The sequence below is a fragment of the Abramis brama genome, assembly GCF_963993115.1.
Source record: "Abramis brama genome assembly, chromosome: 17".
Taxonomy (NCBI): Eukaryota; Metazoa; Chordata; class Actinopteri; order Cypriniformes; family Leuciscidae; genus Abramis; species Abramis brama.
Window position 1 is genome coordinate 25,890,982 of NC_139979.1, and position 20,385 is coordinate 25,911,366.

Genomic DNA, 20,385 nt, shown 5'->3' on the forward strand with positions numbered 1-20,385 from the left:
TGAGGCATTGATGTGTTTGTAGGTAGCACTTTGAGGGCATTTGTTGCTGAGACTTTTATTTTGAAAGCCGTGTGTGAAAGCTGTTGACTCTTCTGTCAGATACAGTTTGAGTAAAGAGTGCCTGAGAAAAACACTTTGTCCTGATTCAGTATCTGCGGTCAGATGAGATGTTGTCAGGCTATATGTCAGTGTCATTATTCTAACGTTATTTTCGTAACTTGTTACAAAATAAAAAAACTCTCACCTCAGAAAAACGTTATACTGTGTTTGTAGTACACAATCTTCAATTGCATGCGCAAATGCGAAGGCGCACACTGTATATCACTTCACGATATATAAAGAGCAAAAGAAGTTACGAGCATGCAAAGTCGTCAGTTAGTATATTGTCAATTAGTAAGTCATGAAATTATGAAAAATTACCAATAAACTACGTAACTGGTAAGTTGTGTGCTAGCTGGGAAGGATTTACATGCAGGTATAATGTTCATTCTATTCATCAGGAGCAGTTTTGTTATGTTTAATTTACAGTTCAGTTCATATACAGTATATATAGGAATTTGGTCAGATTCCTAAAATTTGGCTTGCGGCTTAATAACTATGGGAAAATGTGGGTCCTATGGCAAAACCAGTTGAGAACCGCTGTCTTAAGCCCTATTCGGACGGGATTAGTTTTACATGGAGAGGTGGGGTAAAGTAATTATTACCAGAGCTTCGCAGTGATTTTTGTCTCGTCCAAATGTGCCATCTCAGTAATCATTAAGGACGTTGTCAGTAATGATTACGGTGACTTTTATCTTCTGGAAAAAGATCTGGAAAAATTACCTCAGGTAATGCTAACGTCCGCATGTAAATGTCTGTGATTGCTGATATTGTATTATTATAACGCTTTTCTTCGTGTTTTTTGACCTACCTGAGCTACTGTTTGCACACAAATCTTAAGCATGCTTTACTTTAATTTCAATATGGATGGTATCCGATGAAAAATTTTAATTATAAAATTAATAAATAGAGCCAAATCACAAAAAAGAAAAAAGAAAATCTTATGACCTGCGATGGTTATTAATATGTACTGTATAACCAGGGCCTTAAACCGGGAACACACAACGCAATTTCCGTTGGATCACTGTTTTTGTTTTCATTACACGACTGTCTGGGGTACCATTAGTTGCTGTTGTCTGCACATTACACGATGGACTGGCAACAGTCGGTCACACATTACCAAACATTTAAATGGGAAGAATCGCAGACAACTTTGTCTGGTCTACAAACTTAAGCCGGGGACAGACTTAACAACTGTAAGGCCAATTATGAATGTAATATGATACTTACGACTGATCATGCCCAAAAGCGTCGAGTCAGAGACAGTTGTGTTCAGTCGGTGTTAACAGTCGGTGTTTAAAATCTGCTCCAGTCGTTGGAAACTTAGTCTGTAAGTGTGCTCAGTTCAGTCTTAGAATGTTTCAGGTAGTCGTTAAGTGTGTCCTCGGCATAAGTTTCACAATCAAACACACTCAAGAAGTGATACAGGAAATAATGTAAGATCATGCGCGAGATTGGATTTCTTCCTGATAAAAGTTGTAGCCCTCAAAAATCTTGCGATCCAAGTTGTGTGTGCGCTGATTTGCAGCAAAAAAGAAAAAAAGAAGAATACAAAGAAGAATGGTTGTTTTCAGAAGCCATGCTTGCTGATTCTGTTGCAGGTCTATTACTCCTCCCCCTGTAGCTATCCCACCCATCTTGCTCTCTCATTGGCTGTAGATTGTCACCGATGTAATTTCCAGTCAACACATTTCACACTGCATTACTCTAAGTTGCAGACAGGTCCAGATATTTTGCACGCAAAAATCTCATGGGCATTGCCGATGCATCAGCTCTTCTCTCAGATCACTTCTTTGATAATATACATTATGCGATTTGTCACTCATGCGAGCACCGACTTGCCTCCAATTTCAGGAATTTGTTCATGATTACTACCACAAAACTGTCAGCAAGTGAAAATTGGAGCTATAATAATGTAGTATGTACCCAGAATTAGATTTGTGTCTTAAATGATGGCCCAAGGTTTTGAGAGTAATGTGTATGAAAAATGGAAGTTTCCAACCATTAGTAAAGGGTGATACCCAAACACACTGATACGTCACTGATTTTCATATAGGTCCACTTTAGCAGTGGTGTGCATGAGCTAATTTATCACTGTGTATCTGGTTCTATTAGTGGGACAGTGGCAAAATACATCTCAGCTAATCTACTTTTGAGGCTGCTGATTCTTTGCCCAATACAAGTGGTTAAATTGTTTCACTTATGCCAAAGACTGTTAAAGACAAAGTTTTAAAAGCACCATGTTTTATAGCACTATGTTTATGACTGAGTTCATTAGGCCATCCAGCTGGTGACAATTAGCATGCAAATTGTGAGTGAACAAAGAGACGGGAGTACTAAAAGGGGAAAGGAGGAGTCACTTTGGCAGGAACGTCCTGTAGAAGACCTGTGGGGGAGATATGTGCCTCAAAAACACACACACAGATGTATGTGAAAGGAGGCAGTGGAGCAAGTCTTTTCACAGATATAGACAGCACTCTAATAAAGCTTTCCCAAGTTGTCTAAACAATACAGTGCCTTCATATAAGCACCACACAGGAGGGGTGGACAGAAGGGAAGGAGGGAGATATAAAGGATGGGGGATTCATATAGAGAAGGAGTGGGAGAAGAATAGAAAATAGGACCCTGAGTTTTATTTTAGTTACCCATACAAGTTAGTTAATGTAGATGCAGAGCTGATTCTGATTCTTCAATATATACAATATACTGTACAATACAGTGAATGGTGATGGGTCTGTCAAGATTCAAAGATTACAAAAACACACCAAAAGAAAGGTAGTTTATATGACTAATCTGCTACAGTAATCTGCTAATCTGTTTACAGTAGCTTGTATGAGGATAATGGTGGAATTTAAATCAATTTTCACACAATATATTATTCTCTGCCATGTAATGACATGAGGCCACAGGATAAAAGTGGTCACATTAGCGAAACTTCTGCGAAATTTTGTAGGCAAGGAATGTTCATTGTCAATAGTGTAGCGATGCATGAAGTACTGCTTACTCAGAGGTCACTTCCAAATCCAGCAGCTTTATATTGGTAAACGCAGCAAATCCAAGAGTTAACAGTTCAATAAACTTGAAGCTAATGTAAAATCCACACAGATAGTTTTTTTTTTCCCTCAAGTGTCCCTCACACAAAATTCTCAATCGTGTGGATTCCTATTGAGATGACTGCATTTCACCTGCGGAATTTCACCATATAAAGGGAAATGTGATATATGATTATATAATATTAAATTAGATATATAATTGTAACCAAAAGTGTTAGGTTACCAACATTCTTCAAAATATCTTATTTGCCATTCCACAGAAGAAAGTTATACAGGTTTGAGACGACACCTTAAACAGCTTTCTTGCAATAAGCAGTTTTTTGGTGTGCATGTCAGAGAGATTATGATAGCTAAAAATGCCCCTGGCAGTCAAGCAGCAGAGCATAAAAAGAGAGGGAAAATCTGGAAAAACAATAATGGAGATCAAGGCCTGTTCTTGGGAAACATCAATCTAATCAGAGAGTTTCATATAATTCACATTCTATAATCTTATAAGCCCCGTCCGCCCACCACACTTAAACCATTCTTTCTTCTAAAGAATGCAATGCACTGGATATTGCTGCTTAAGGGTCCATCAGAACCATGCAGTGTAGGAGAGGCACTGACCTCAACAAAGGGATATCTTGAGTAACTCTGCAGTGGTCCGATCCAGCCTTCCAGTTTCGAACCCAGAACTAGTAAATATCTCAACTAGCAATTAATTGACATAGTTCATCAAAATTCTATCATTTACTCAAAACTGTATGACTTTGTTTCTTCTGCAGAAGGCAAAAGAAGATCAATTGAAGAATACTGGCAACCAAAGATTTTTTGTGGAGACATTTATCAAAATATGTAATTTTATTTTCTGCAGAAGAAATAAAATCATACAGTTTTAGAATTACATGAAAGGGAGTAAATGTTGACAGAATTTATATGTTTGGGTGAATTATCTTTTTAAGATCACTGGTCTCATGGATGAGGTTTTTAAACACAAATAATAAAATGCAAATAGCCATATACTCATGCATAGTTAGCACAGAAAAAAACCCCGTAACATTTAAAACAAAGCTAAAACACCTTTCATATTTTGTTGCGGACGTGGCTGTGTATCCAATAAAACTCTTCAGATGAGATGTTAAGCCAAGGTCCTGACTCTCTGTGGTCAATAAAAATCCCATGACACTTCTTGTTAAGAGTAGGGGTGTATAACCGGTGTCCTGGCCACATTCTGTCCATTGGCCGTTACCAATGGTCTCCTAATAATCCCCATCCTTTGATTTGGCTTTATCACACTCTCTCCTCTCCACCTATAGCCGGTGTGTAATAATCGCACTGGCCCCACTGTACTGTGGCAGTTGTTGCATCATCAGGTGGATGCTGCACACTGGTGGTGGTTGAGGAGAGACCCCTGATATGATTATAATGTACTCTGGATGTACAGTAGTACATAGTAAAGTGCTATATAAATGCCTCATTCATCCATCCATTTATTCACTCATTTTTTCATTCAGGCATTCATTATTTCTATATAAGGGAATTCAAGTAAAGGGGTCATTGACAAGATGCTCATTTTCTATTAACTTATTCAAAAGCTTCAAGAATGAGCTCATTGAGGAACTCAAGGATGTCTATGCTGTTGTCCACCTAGTAATGCCCTTCTTGCCTGTCCGACTCTTCTCTCGTCTCCCATATGGATCTAATCGCTGTACAGACTGTTTCTCTGGCCTGATCCATGTCAGTCTGACCTCTTCTAATTTGCCCCTCTTTGAGTTGGCTCAGAGCCAGGTGGCTTGCCCAAGTCTTTTGTTGGAAGTTCTTATAAAATCTAAGCTGAGCATCTATCTGCTTTTGAGTCTCTTCTTTCAGAAAACCTGATAAATATACAAATATACATACATATTTGTCTTATATCCAATTATAGATAAACAACTTGACAGCAAAGTTGAATTCAAAGTCAATGTGGCGTTTTATCAATTTTGGGTTTAAGTTTTATATAATTAAAGTAGGTTTTATATATTAAAACTTATATTAATATAGATTTAAGTCATTATTGTTTACTGGTTTTTACACATTTTTCATTTAGCTTTTAAAGCAGGACAGGACAGTCACTTCTGGTGTAGTTACACTATTCGCACGGGATTAGTATTATCTGGGGACCTCGTGTGATTTCGAAATTACCCCCCCCCCACATCTGAATTTCGTGTGGCACATTCGCACAGGATAGCGAAGCCTGTGATTTTACTCAAATTTACTGACTTATCTCCCGGATATAATGTCAGTAGGCTATTGCTTGGAAATGTCTTGTCGTTATTATAGGTCTAGCTGTATGATATATCATAAACAGAAAAATGTTCCTTACCGCATGCTGCTATACATGTCATTCATCTCCATCTAATCATGGTTTTCAGCTTTCTCTTTCTGCAAATTGTATAGTTGTATGGTGTATAGCGATATGACCCAGAACCCAAAATACTATCAAAACACTCAAACGCAGCCTCCATTCTTCGCGAAAGATGGATAAAAAAGCGCACAGGAAACAAAAACCTTGAAAAAATTATAAACTACCCCGCCAAATCACAGAGATGCCAATTCGCACGGGACTAATATGTTCAGGACCTCAGTGTTCAGCGAAATATGGTAGGTCATTTGCGGGGGAATTTTTACTTTACAAATTACAGACATGGCCGATTCGCACAGGATTAAGATCAGACAACCTCCGCAATTATTACAAATGATTAGAGGTCACCAGGTAATACTTATCCCGTGTGAATAGGGCTAAAGTCAGATTTTTGATCACTGGCATGAAGCATGAACTCTTCTGAATATCCCAGCTTATTCTGGCAAGAGCTGCCCGTGCCATGATGGGGTTGTCTGTTCAATATATATAATGATCAATCTCTATGGTCAGAATTTCTGTCCGACCAAAGGTAAGTACCAATCATATTCATATGGATATATTATTTCACTCCATATGACAGCAGAGAGTACTTATAAATATTCAAATGGCAGGATACAAGGCAATGCTAACTCCTTTTTGCAGTGAAATACATCTGTGCCTAAGTGAATTATTACTGATAAACATAATCTGACAATAGAGATTATACCGACCTGAAATTTCAATAAACTCCATACATACAAATCATGCATTCTTACTAAAAATACAAGTTGCAGACTCCACATGATCCCAAAAAAGCAATACATTTACATAGACCCATCAAATGTAAACCATTTGTGCTGAAAACATACAATGTCAAATTCTACCAAGCGCCTCAGTTTCAATAAGTTTCATAACTAACAAATAATAGAGTGGGGTCCTTAACTCTATTATAAGAATATAAGTATGTGAGAGTTTTTAGCTGTAAACGTCATGCAGGATTTCGATGCAGCAACAAATATTTCTGGCCTCAATCTGAGATTTGACGAACAAATGCTTCTTATCTATTCTTAGCTGCATTCCAGCATCCCAAAATAAGACCTTTGTTGTCACAGTTTTTTGTTTTCAATGGAGTATGAAAATGGCAGGGTCAAAGAACAGGCATGGGAACATGCTTTGCTATTTTGTTCTAGTTTTTTTCATTCATTCATCCATTTAGATGTGATAATAGTGTCAGTTAATGTTAAATGTTAAATGTTTACAGAACCATGTTTAAAAAATCCATAAACCAACAGAAAATAAAGCAACTGTGTTCGACAAAGACCACTGGACAAATTAAATATTAAGGGGTATTAAATTATTACAACCAAGAGTTTAGTGTAGTCACAGCTTTGAGGATTCACAGTGTACTTCTGCTCCATTTACTTCAATGACAGCATCAGACTTTCAGAAAAAAAAAAAGAAAAGAAAAAAAAAACTTCAGGCTCTACCTCCCATGCTGAGGCGATATTGTGCTTAAATCTCATGCTCCAAATATCATGCCTCTGTATTTTTGTATGGCACAATTAGGTTGGCGGCTTAATGAGTGGCACCCTGTGTCTTTACAAATCAAACCTTTGAACTGCAGGAGTGTTTACAGCGGAAGAGGCCTGAATATAGATCCCAGTTTGAACTTAATGAGCAAGTCTCCAACCATAAAAGGCATCTACGACAGACAGCCCCAACTCAAGTCCAAGCGTGTGAGACAGACAGCCCCCGCCCATAATCAAGTATGCACACAGATATACACTTGTTATTAAACCATGAGCAATTCCGCAAATCTATTAGAAACTCTTTACTTCTGTTTAAGAACAAAGAAAAAAAAAACACCACAACCACAATTTTGTTTACTGTCATTACAAATATCAGAGCCAGGGAATCTTATTTTAAGAAATTTAAGAAGTGCACATGCAAATTATTAATTTACTGACCTTGATGGCTGGGTGAATTCTGATTGGTTGACTGCTGAAAACTTGGTCCAATCATATCTGCCTGTCTGTGATTGGCAGCTCGTTCTACATTATCCTGCAGAGACAGAAGCCAATAAAGTCGTCATGCTAAAAGCATTTTTTGACATCACACCACTCCCTCACATACACACACTCAACCACACACATTGGAACTATTTTTATTGTCCATAAAGGAATAAATCAGTTTAGTTTTGTAAGTTTGACAGAACATTCCTGGAAAAAAACTCAGTCCCTCCAAAATGTTGTCTATGAATCTCATCGTGCAGTGAAAAACTTTTTGTTAATCAGTATTTTGGTCCTTTTCTTCCAGTAAAATATCTAAACATCATTAAAGCAAGGAACATTTAGCTGTTATTTATAGCTTAAATTAAATAGATTTTTTTATCTCAATGTTTAGCATAATGCTTTTTCTAGGTTTATGTTTAAAAATATATATATTATCTAACACAATTTTAAATAAAAAAATACATTTGTTTACTAGAAAACAAGACAAAAATACTGATTAAATACAGTGCACATACAATATCAGACAGCTGTATCCATGTCAGTCTTAAGGGGCATTACGTGTTTACATGTATGTCTATGCATAAAAATTCTCCGGTACTCTTTCAGCAAAGGGAACGTCCATGATGCAATTGCCCAATATGTGATGAAAGAGACGTTAGGAGGCCCTCTCCTTGTCCTCAGATGCCCCCCTGCTGTAATTGGGGAGGGTCACGGGCGTGTTTACAGGCTATGAGAAAAACAGCATCGTTCAGACGCGGCCCTGTCATGTGATCAGCTGAAACTGTGCCATTGTATTCACGGAACAAGATCTAAAGCAACTGGCAGCTGGGAGCCACGTTCTCCGTGTGTAAACTACAGGTGGCAGTGGATTCAAAAACTCATTCCTTTCCATAACAGAGCTCCCTGCTGTCTCACCAGAGCGGAACACTTTGAACTCTTGGATGGCGTACAAAAAACAAAAAGCTTGGTTTGAGCGCAGTAGGATCAAGGATTGTGGGATATCTCTTTCAGCGCTGATTGGAGCTTTCACAGCACGAGCTGGGAACAGAATGTCTTGTGGCACTCTCGTATTTAGAGATGGTTCTCAGAGCGAGACCACAAACCCATAATCTGGCTGTGATGTGGCTGTAGAGCGTCAGTAGTTTTATGGCTTCTGAATGCTATGTACAATGTTCCAGAACCAGAGCAAGATTGTTTTGTTTTCTTATGTAAATGTGTTTATGTGTTAATGGATGCCGCACACATCATCACTTTGTTGAATGCAAACCGAACTGTTGTTGAATTTTTTTTTCATATACATTTGGTCAATATCTTGATGCTGATAAACATCTAAATATCATTTAGTGTGAGCATTTTTCATGACAAAACAATAAAAAAAAAGAAGAAAAAGTCTATGGGATTTTTTCTCCCATTCTTCTCCATGAAAATCCTTTGATTACAGTAACATCTCTCCTCAAATGACCAAATGATTTGAGGTATCATTTATGTCCATAGCACAGTGCGGGATGAGTTATGCGCTGAAGTTTATGTGAAAAATGTTGATACTTGCCATGCACCACTAATTATAATCCCAGAACACATCTTGTGCACTGGCCACTTCATATGTACTGCAGCCAAGCGACATTGTGTAAATTTGCAACAATACTGAATCTGGATATCATACTAGTTTATCCTAAATACTGCCATATCATTAGGAATTTTGAATGTTGATGGTGGTCTTTGAACAAATGTTGCTGAAGACAATATATACAATAAAAACAACAACTTGAGTCAAGTCCCCTTTATTTATATAGCGCTTTTTACAATATAGATTGGTTCAAAGAAGCTTTACAGTGATAACAGGCATTGCACTTGAGCATTATAAAACAATGTAAAATATCTTTAGCTAATTCTTACTGAATGAGTGAACCGATTCCTTTACTTTATCACTAATCATGGAAATCCTATCTGAAGAATGCATTACCAGCACCAACATTCACATTACTGGTTTAACATGGAATCCAAAAGATTAGAGAAGAATCACCATTTTCATTCATTTCTGAATATTCTAAAATAATTATTTTTGCTCATACACATCACAGCTGTTGTTGTGAACGGCACAGATATTTGTTCTTCAGATTTATTCTACAAAAGTATTTATACACTTTTAAATTCCTAATGTATTGATATAATGTGTATAAAACTGTTTATTTATTTTTTTCCGCACTGATGCATCAGATCGGCTTGGAGTGAGCAATCCATCTTGTGTTCTTTGAAAATTCTCAGGATGTTTCTAATGAGTCTTTGAACATACAAGGCATTCTAGTCTCTTCTTTGGTCTCCTGCAGTCTGACGGTTAATCCTAAAGCAATGCACCTCGACATAAGCATTAAAAGACTGAAATGTGCTTAAAGGAGAACTCCGGTCAATTTTAACATCAAGCTCATTTTTTTGTATATTTGGAGTGCTGTCAATACAGAGAACAACGACAAAAATCGGTGTTGCCTACACCGTGTTATCCTCTTTTTAAAATTTGCACCCTGTTGACTTAAATGGGGCAAGTTTTAAACCTGCTTTTAGCCTCTTAACATCCTTGATGTGTCATTACAAGTGCACAGCCATGTTAGATGATTCCTTCAGAGTGAACACGGGTGAATCTGACTGCAGTAGATGTGAGATGAAAGATATGAATAAAAGTGATGTTATTTCAGACAGCGCACATACCTGTATTTACATCCTGTTTTCGGGTCCAAAGTAGTCGATTGTCGAGTTCACGTGCATAGGTTTAGTTATCTATGATCACGCGCGTGAACTCGACAATCAACTACTGTGGACTTCGACCGAAAACAGGATGTAAATACAGGTATGTGCGCTGGCTGAAATAACATCACTTTTATTCATATCTTTCACATCTACTGCAGTCAGATTCACCCGTGTTCACTCTGAAGGAATCACTCACATTGGCTGGGCACTTGTAATGACACATCAAGGATGTTAAGAGGCTAAAAGCAGGTTTAAAACTTGCCCCATTGAAGTCAACAGGGTGCAAATTTTAAAAAGAGGATAACACGGTGTAGGCAACACCGATTTTTGTCGTTGTTCTCTGTATTGACAGCACTCCAAATTTACAAAAAAATGAGCTCAATGTTAAAATTGACCGGAGTTCTCCTTTAAGGGCAAAAAGACTGTATTTTTGTTTAGTGAGCATGCATAGGGGTTCTAGCTAGTAGAGTGAGACTGATCCGTTCTAAGTTCCACCCATACTGGTACTGAGGGAAGCCACTGTGGTTCTGTCTGACTGAACTCAGCAGAAGGCCCAGACAGAGATAAGACCTCTAATATCACACTTTAAGTTTGTCTGGGACTATTCTTTGCTGACTTTACAGAACTTTCTCAGACATCTTGAAAAAGTTGATCAGTTCAAGTAAGAACTGTAAAGCTATGACATAATGTTAGATGTCATAGAAGCTTTTCCAAAATGTATTTAATTCAATTAATTCAAATACCAAATACCATGTTTTTTTCGACTCTTACATTTTTTTTTATAAGAACATCTATAATAAACATTAATTATTATTATTGCAATTTATTGAAGTATGATAATCTACAAAATAACTACAGTAATAAATAATTTGGATATTTAAAGAAAATGCTAATTTTTTTTACTCAAATTATGACTAACAGTTGAGGCATTCTTTTTTTCTGAAGTTTCTGTACTTAATTAGCAAGATGACTTCGGTTTCAGTGAAGAGCATTCTTTATAGCAAACATAAGAAATGTGATGTGTGAAGAAAACAAAACATAGGCCTGCATCTTTTAAAGGAACTATTCAAGGATGCTATGATTCATTTATCCCCAAACACACATGTGACGTAAAGTAAGAACCCACCATGTGCTGTTGTACGTAGATCAAGTTTCTGCTAACACGTGGATGCATATCCATGAGGTGTTTATTAAGGTTCATAGATCTCCTATGCGACCTGACTTGGCTTTACCTGCTGTATAATCTAAAGCATAAGGGTCATAACATAGTCAATAAACATGGCTATGTCAAGCAGCATTTAATGTACTGACTTGGTTATCCTTTAAACCTGTGGTATTAATATAATGCTAAAGGTACAACAGTCAATATTTTAGCCCTGCTTATCCTCAGACGGCCAAGCTACCGTGAATTCCTCTGGCAGGATGGATTACACTGTGAAAACAGACCCACATTCATAAAGTAATTTACTCTTTACTCAAATGCAATGTACATTAGTCTGTTAGGCGTATAAGTTGTGGCAAACATTTTAAATACAAGAGGAAGAGGCACATTAGAGTAATACAGATGTACACTACTGTTCAAGAGTCATGGGTCATTAAAATGTCTTAATATTTGAATGCTCACCAAGGCTGCATTTCTTTGGTTAAAAATACATTCAAAACAGTAATATTGTGAAATCTTACTAAATTTTAAAATACCTATTTTCTAATAGGTAATTTATTCTTGTGATGGCAAAGCTACATTTTCAGCAGCTATTACTTAAGTCTTAAGTCTCAGAAATTGTTCCAATATGCTTATTATGTTTCTAGAATGTTTTTTTTTTTTCCTGAATTCTTTAATAATTAGAAAGTTTAAAAGAAAGTTCAAAAGTTTTTTGTAACAATGTAAAGATCTTTACTGTCACTTTTGATTAATTCAACACAACCTGTTTTATATGTATATCAGCATTAAGGCATAAGAAAAAAATAAAGAATAAAAGTTGAGACATAAAAAGTTCTTCTTGAGAATCAAAGCAATATTACAATAATGTATTTTCATATACCAGGATCACCAGGTTCTCAAATCATTTACTTCAATTCAGAGAAAACATCTGGAAGTGTCTGAAAGACAACAACATAAAAGACCTTGATACTGAATCCTCAAGCTCTTAGAAATACCAAGAAGAGGAATATTGACTTCAAGGAACTTGGAACCATGTTGTCTTAATTCACTCTAAAAACAGCTATAAAACTCAGGGTGAAAAGATTTACAGCTCTTGAAATACTAATATGCTCCAACAACAGGCACTTTAATGGCTAAAGCAGTATGAGGAAAAAATACAATATGGCTGGTAGGCTAATGACTAACCCACATTTCTGGATTAGTTCATCTTCAATTGGCAAAAGTCATGTTGCTATGACCAATAACATCCTCTTACACTAAGCTAAGAAAACACAGTTTCAAAACTTACGCCAAACTTGCATACTTCTAACTTTCACAGAAAATGAAACAGATCGCATATGACATTCAAAAGCTGCCACCGCATTTCAATTTAATTTGCAAGCCATATTTGATTTATTAGGTTATTATATCAAGACCTCTTTAATTATGGATGCTCAGGAAAACTGAGTACATTAGCGTAACGCTCCCTTTAGCTGTACATTTTTATTCAATTCACACCCACACACGCTTAATGAAGATCCTGAAAGTAGGGGCTTACACTTTCAGAGCAATTCAAACATTAGCTCATCACCTTAATTGAGAGCACAAAGGCGAGAGGCACAGCTCAATAAAAGCCAGTTCAGCAGTTCCTTTAAAACAGTAGTTAGGGAGCTTTCCTCGAAGTGCTGTGGCAGGCCTCCAGTTCCCCTGTATTAGCCAAGCCTGGAGCCCGGCCCAGACTTACCAGACTTACACAGGCACCGACAGATGCTGAGGGCATTTTATTTACCAGTATCTAAAAGCATCTACCATTCCTCCACCTCCCAAATACATAAAAAATCTTAGTGGTTTAGTTTGCAAGACCTCTCTTTCATAGGTTCACACTTATAGATATAGTATACAATTTGATACAGATATAGTATACAATTTGCATATTTGGTGTGCTGTCCGAGGAGAGGGCTCCGAGCTCGGAATTTGGCCCGTACCCAGAGTATTCCCCCTCTCCCCATCCCTGGCTGGAATGGTAATAATCAAGAGTGAGGAGTTGGAGTGGAGGAGGGATGCTGGGAAAAGTCGGTAAGTCGTCTCTAAATATATCCCTCCTCTCGCACTGATTAGGTAAATTATCTGAACCTCCCGAGCTTTGTTAATAAAACATAATTTCACATAGCCTATAGGTTTAACTATGACTATAACTATGGGCACGTTTGGTGGGCTTTTAGGTATTAAACTCACTTAAAATTCTCTTTTCAAACTCTAGATTATTTGAATTCTAATGAATTCTCTCATTTTTGTTTTTATTTTTTCTCCCTGAACCACCATGAACATACTTCTCAAATTATAATTAATTTGTGATGGAAATGATGGTGGTGGGAATTACATCTTTATGTATTCTACATTTGTGTTTAAATATAATTTATATATAATAAATTATAAATGAATGAACAAAAAGGGTGGCTGACCGCACACTGATCCACTCAAGACTGGAAAAGTCTACAAAAACATTTATTTATTTTATAAATTGCATCGTGCAAAAAGTGCAAAGTGTATGTGAGTTAAAAACAAATAGACACCAGCAAGCAAACGTTTCAGCACATTGCTATCTTGAGCACAGTGCTTCAGGAGCACTGAAGATAGCAATGTGCTGAAACATTTGTCTTTACTAACTGTTGTTAAACAATTACACTAACACTTTTTAGGAGAAATGTGCACCTACATTTTTGCAAAACTCCAAAAACGTACATATACATACAATTCAATGCAGCTTCCAGCTGAAATGAACAATAGTGACAGTTACACCTGTGTCTTGTTAATTATCTTGTTTAGTCCCTAGTGTTTTTCTCTATAGTGTTCATTCAGTTGTTCTTTGTCAGATCTTGTTGTTCTTTGTCAGATCTTGTCTCTATTGTGGTTGTTCAGTTTCCTGTATAGCCTAAGTGTGTTGCTGAATTTATTTTGATTACGTACTGCTTGCAAATAGATCCAGCACTGTTCCGTCTTTATTCAACCCCAGCGTGAGAGATAAAAGAGCTCAAAGTAGAAGCAAGCTAAAATGGCATGGTCGCTTCAGCAAATGTTTATCTCCTATTTTCTTTTCACTATTGGGTATGGTTTAGAGTAGGTGCTACATTATTTTTTAAATGAGATAAAGAATTAACTTTTTAGCACCATTCAGTGAACTTTTAATTTCTGAACTGCCACGATACATACAACAACCAATATAAGATTCTAGATCCTAGTCTAGCACAAGGGCTGACCTTCTGGGCATGCACACGAGTGCTAGACCTAATGTCTGATGTCTGAACACTCCGAGTGGAGTGAGCTCTCACCTGAAGGGGGCACGACTAGTCTCAAGCTTGATACACTAAGACTATGGCATCCACAATCCAGTGGGCACATCTCTGCTTGGAGACAGCCTTTCCCTTCTGCTGGCCTCCGTAACAAACAAAGAGCTGGTTTGAGGTCCTGAAGCTCTGCGTGCGGTCCATGTACAAGTGCAAAGCATGAACGGGACATAGCAGGGCAAGTGCTGGGTCTGCCTCCTCCATTGCAGCGCTTGCAGGTTCACCACCTGATCCCTGAAAGGGTGGTGGGAACCTTGGGCACATATCCAGGCCAGGGTCTCAGGATTACGTGAGAGTTGGCTGGCCCGAATTCCAGGCATGATTCGTCGACCAAAAATGCCTGCAGGTCCCCTACCCTTTTGACAGAAGCGAGCGCAGTCAGGAGCGCTGTCTTGAGAGACAAGATCTTAAGTTCTACTGACTGTAGCTGGCTCGAATGGCGCTCCCCGCAAGGCTGATAAGACCAAGGAGAGTTCCCAAGAGGGTACAAGGTGAGAGCGGGATTTAATCTTTACACCCCTCAAGAACCTGGTGATCAGCTCGGGCTTTCCCACAGAACTGGAGGGAGACAGCCTTCGCTCCAACCCTTCTTGCAGGAAGGAGAACACCACTGCTGGGGGTAGATCTCTCAAGTCCATACATGGAGATTCCATAGGTCTGGACACAGGTGCCACAGGGTGCGCCGTCTCTGAGAAAGCAGGTCCTTCCTCAGAGGAATCTGCCAGGGAGGGGCTGTCACAAAAGAGCATCAGTTCTGGAAACCATGTCCAGTTAGGCCAGTATGGCGGAGCTAACAAAACCTGCTCCTCGTCCTCCCTGACCTTGCACAGTGTCTGTGTGAGTAGGCTCCATGGGGGAAACGCATACTTGCATAGGCCTCAAGGCCAGCTGTGTGCCAGCGCATCTGTACTGAGGGTCCCCTCAGTCGGGGAGTAAAACAACTGCCAGTGGGACATGTCCGGAGTGGCAAACAGGTCAACCTGTGCGGCCCCAAAGCATCTACAAATCAGCTGGACGTTCTGGGGGTGGAGTCTCCATTCTCCCGGGAGCATGGGCTGTCTTGAGAGCTCTTTGGCTGTACAATTGAGCTTGTTTGGAATGTGAAATGCTCACCGACTGAGCACATTCGTTCATGAGACGTGCTGTCATGTTGACTGAGTCCAACTCCAGACTGAGAAAAGAGATTCTCTGTACGAGGGAGAGTTTGCTCTTTTCCCAGTTGACCCGAAGCCCCAGATGGCTGAGATGCCTGAGCACCAAGTCCCTGTGTTCGCACAACTGCTCTCGCGAGTGGGCCAGGATGAGCCAGTCACCGAGGTAGTTGAGGATGCGAACGCCGTGCTCCCTCAGAGAAACAAGGGTCGCCTCCACAACTTTCGTGAAGACGCGAGGCAACAGGGACAGCCAGAAGGGGAGGACCTTGTACTGATATGCTCACCCCTTGAACGCAAAATGTAGAAACGGTCTGTGTAGAGGGATAATCAAGACATGAAAGTACTCCTCTCAGTTGATTGCTGCAAACCAATCTTGGGGTCAAATGCATTCTAAAATGAGTAACATCTAACATCTTGAGTTAACATCTTGAATCGGAGCTCGAGAAGGGTCTGCTTCAGGACACGCAGGTCCAAGATTGGTTGTAACCCACCGCCTTTCTTGGGTATAATGAAGTAAGGGCTGTAAAACTGAATCGCAAAGCTGAGTCTGATAGTCCGAATGAGCCAGCGAGCCACCAAGGCCGTCGAACGTGACTGAGGGAAATATACATTCTTTGACTTAATTAAAAGGACAAGCTAATTTCATATCAGAGTGTCTGGGTATTTTGCAAGACAGTGGGTGTCCCCCAGAATATCTTATAATCAAGCTGCACTAATGCCAGATCTCCACGGGGTGATTTGCCTGATTGATATTTCCCAGTTGGTTTTGAACTGCTGCACGTGGATGCACTTTAAACAGTGCCAACCGATGAGAGCCCTTCAAAACTGGCCAGCTACTTCACTGAATGAAGCTAGAATTGAGATGCTTTTACGTCAGGTTACACTATGTGAATCAAATGCGCTCAGCCCAAATTAATGCATACTGATGCAATGGTCATTCACTGCAACCCCATTTTCATTCATGCTCAGACTTATAATCTACTGCTCATGACAGGTACATTCAAAATACACAGAAGCCCTCCACTTTATCCTACTCTCACATGCTCTCAAAAAATATACAAAACGCCTCGGTTACGACTGTAACCTCGGTTCCCTGAAGAGGGAACGAGCGTTGCGTCGAGATTGACGCTATGGGGAACGCTTTGCGTGATGACGTCTTGAAGCACATGTAAAATCAGTCCAATGGTGTGGCGGAACGTCAGAGGCGGGTGACGTCACATACCAGGAAGCTATAAAAGCCGGCCCGAAACAGAAAACGAAAGCTTCGTAAGAGTCTGAAGTCGAGCTGACAGGCATGAAGAAGATATGGCAAGGCGACGCAACGCTCGTTCCCTCTTCAGGGAACCGAGGTTACAGTCGTAACCGAGGCGTTCCCTTTCAAGGGAACTCGCGTTGCGTCGAGATTGACGCTATGGGGAACGTCTATACCAACGCCTCCATAGCTACGAATGTCTGTCCTGTGTGAAATCTGGAGAGCAGCACTAGGAAGACAAAACATGAGACCCTGGAGCAGAGTCTAGATCCAGAGAGTAGAACCTGATGAAAGTGTGCGGTGAGGACCAGCCTGCCGCATCACAGACGTCCTGTAACGATACTCCTGATAAAAGGGCCTTAGAGGCCGCCATACTCCTTGTAGAATGGGACCGGACAGCCATAGGAGAAGGCTGCCCAGCCGCCTCAAAAGCAAGTGAGATAGCCTCGACCACCCACTTGCTCATCCTTTGCTTAGACACTGGACCTCCCTTGTTAGGAGACCCAAAGCACACAAATAATTGATCACTTTTACGCCACAGGGCAGCTCTGTGGACATAAGCGTCTAACGCCCGAACAGGGCAAAGCAAATTATTAGCCTCCTGGTCAGCATTTTGAAAAGGAGGAGGACAGAAGGCCTGCAGAACAATAGGTCTGACCACATTAGTGGGGACCTTGGGGATATAACCCGGTCTCGGATGAAGAAAAGCTTTAACCATACCCGGAGCAAACTCTAAGCATGACGGAGCAACCGACAATGCTTGCAGATCCCCTATTCTCTTGAGAGAAGAAATAGCAAGAAGGAAAAGAGCTTTCAGAGTTAAAAACTTCTCAGGAACCTCCTCAATGGGCTCAAAGGGGGCCAGGGACAAGCCTTGTAATGCAATGGACAAGTCCCATGGTGGTACCCTAGAGCGAACTGCAGGCCTCAGCCTCCAAGTGCCACGAAGGAAACGAGATACCAAAGGGTCTTTCCCCACAGACATTCCACCCAAAGGAATGTGGTAAGCACCTATGGCCGCCACATAAACCTTTAAAGTGGACGGGGTCAACCCTGCCGTGAACCGGTCCTGCAGGAACTCCAGCACTGTACCAATTGGGCAGTTAACTGGGTCCAACCGACGGTCACTACACCAAGAAGTGAAGACTCTCCACTTCAGGGCATAAAGTTTCCTCGTGGAGGGAGCTCTGGACTGTAGAATGGTCTCCACAACCTCAGTTGAGAGACCTGACTCTATGAGCTGGGCCCCCTCAGAGGCCAAGCCCACAGGTTCCACAGTTCTGGCCGAGGGTGAAATATCGAGCCCTCCGCCTGGGACAGAAGGTCCCTCCTGACGGGTAGCTCCAGAGGAGGCCCGTCGAGGAGCGACACAAGATCGGGAAACCATACTCTGCCCGGCCAGCGCGGGGCTATAAGAAGCAGGCAAACCCGGTCCCTGCGAACTCTCTCCAGAACTCCCGGGAGCAGAGCAACTGGGGGAAAAGCGTACAGACGTAGCCTCGGCCACGTCTGCACCATAGCATCCAGTCCCAGAGGAGCTGGATGCGTGAGGGAGAACCAAAGTGGACAGTGGACAAACAGATCCACTTGAGCTTGGCCAAACTCCCTCCATATCAGCTCCACCACCTCGGGGTGGAGCCTCCATTCCCCGGGCCTCGGCCCCTGTCTCGACAGAGTGTCTGCTCCTATATTCTGGACCCCGGGGATGTAAGCTGCCCTGAGTGACAGTAACTTCCCCTGGGACCACAAGAGGATATGGCGTGCCAAGTTGGATAACGGGCGCGAGCGCAAACCCCCTTGGTGGTTGATATAGGCGACTACCGACGTGTTGTCCGTATGTACTAGCACATGGTGTCCCCTGAGATCTGTGATAAAGCTCCTCAGAGCCCGGAAGACAGCTAACATCTCTAGGCGATTGATATGCCAGGAACGATGATGGTCTTCCCACAGACCTTGAGATGAGCGACCCTCCAGGATCGCTCCCCAACCCGTGAGGGAAGCATCCGTCGTTAGCAGTTTGCGACGACAAGGAGCTCCCAACACTGGGCCCTGGGACAGGAACCAAGGTTTCTTCCACATAACCAGGGCACGTAAGCATCGCCGCGTGACCTTGATTGTGCGAAATGGGTTGCCCCTCGGGGAAAACCCCCTGGTCCTGAGCCACCACTGCAGGGGCCTCATGTGCAGTAGTCCAAAAGGTATCACGTTGGAAGCTGCTGCCATGAGACCCAACAGTCTCTGGAACTGTTTGACAGTGAGTAGCTGGCCTAGCTTTACACTTTTCACAGCCGCAAGGATGGACTCTATACGTGGCGGTGACAGGCGCGCCTGCATCGACACTGAATCCCAAACCACGCCTAAGAAAGTGGTCCTCTGGAGTGGAGAAAGCACACTCTTCTTGGCGTTCAGCCGTAACCCCAACTCTCTCATGTGGGCGAGAACAACATCTCGATGTTGAACCGCCAACTGATGCGAATGAGCTAAAATCAACCAATCGTCGATGTAGTTCATGATGCGAATACCCTGGAGGCGCAGGGGCGCCAGAGCTGCATCCATGCATTTGGTGAAAGTGCGGGGTGATAAAGCTAGGCCGAATGGAAGTACTCGATATTGGTATGCTTTGCCCCCGAAAGCAAACCTCAGGAACTTCCAATGACACGGACGGATGGAAATATGGAAATATGCGTCCTTGAGGTCTATCGTGACAAACCAGTCCTCGGACCTGATCTGTGGCACGATCTGTCTCAATGTTAACATTTTGAACTTGAGCTGCATGACTGACTCGTTCAGAACTCGAAGATCTAAAATGGGACGCAATCCCCCGTCCTTCTTTGGAACTATGAAGTACCGGCTGTAAAACCCGGTTTCCCTGCTGGAGGGAGGTACATATTCTATGGCCCCTTTCTCTAACAGAGTGTTTACTTCCTGTTCCATAACCAGAACCTGCTCGGGGCCCACCAGTGTGGGCAGGACCCCCATAAACCGAGGTGGGCGTTTCTTGAATTGTATCTGATACCCTTTTTCTACGGTCTGCAGGACCCAATGAGAAACATTCGACAGTAGCTTCCACGCTGTCAAAGATTCTACTAGAGGTACCAGCCTCTCGAGACTGGTTTCTGGATTTTGTTGTTGTTGAGTAGTCGGTTCGTCGCCCTGTAACGGCTCACCGGCAGGGAACGACTGAACAGACTGCTCTAACACCCTCCTCAGAGGGGGCGGGCATCCCGAG

At 41.2% G+C, this 20,385-nt stretch overlaps 1 protein-coding gene across 3 annotated transcripts in view; it reads right to left on the bottom strand.

Moving 5' to 3' along the window:
- Positions 1-20,385, bottom strand: part of grb10b (growth factor receptor-bound protein 10b) — a 125,686-nt gene that overhangs the window by 72,919 nt on the left and 32,382 nt on the right. For all 3 annotated transcript variants that reach the window (XM_084088008.1, XM_084088010.1, XM_084088009.1), the window contains exon 3: positions 7,479-7,572. In XM_084088008.1, coding sequence (XP_083944134.1) covers positions 7,479-7,572 — 94 coding nt within the window. The remainder of the gene's footprint in view (positions 1-7,478; positions 7,573-20,385) is intronic.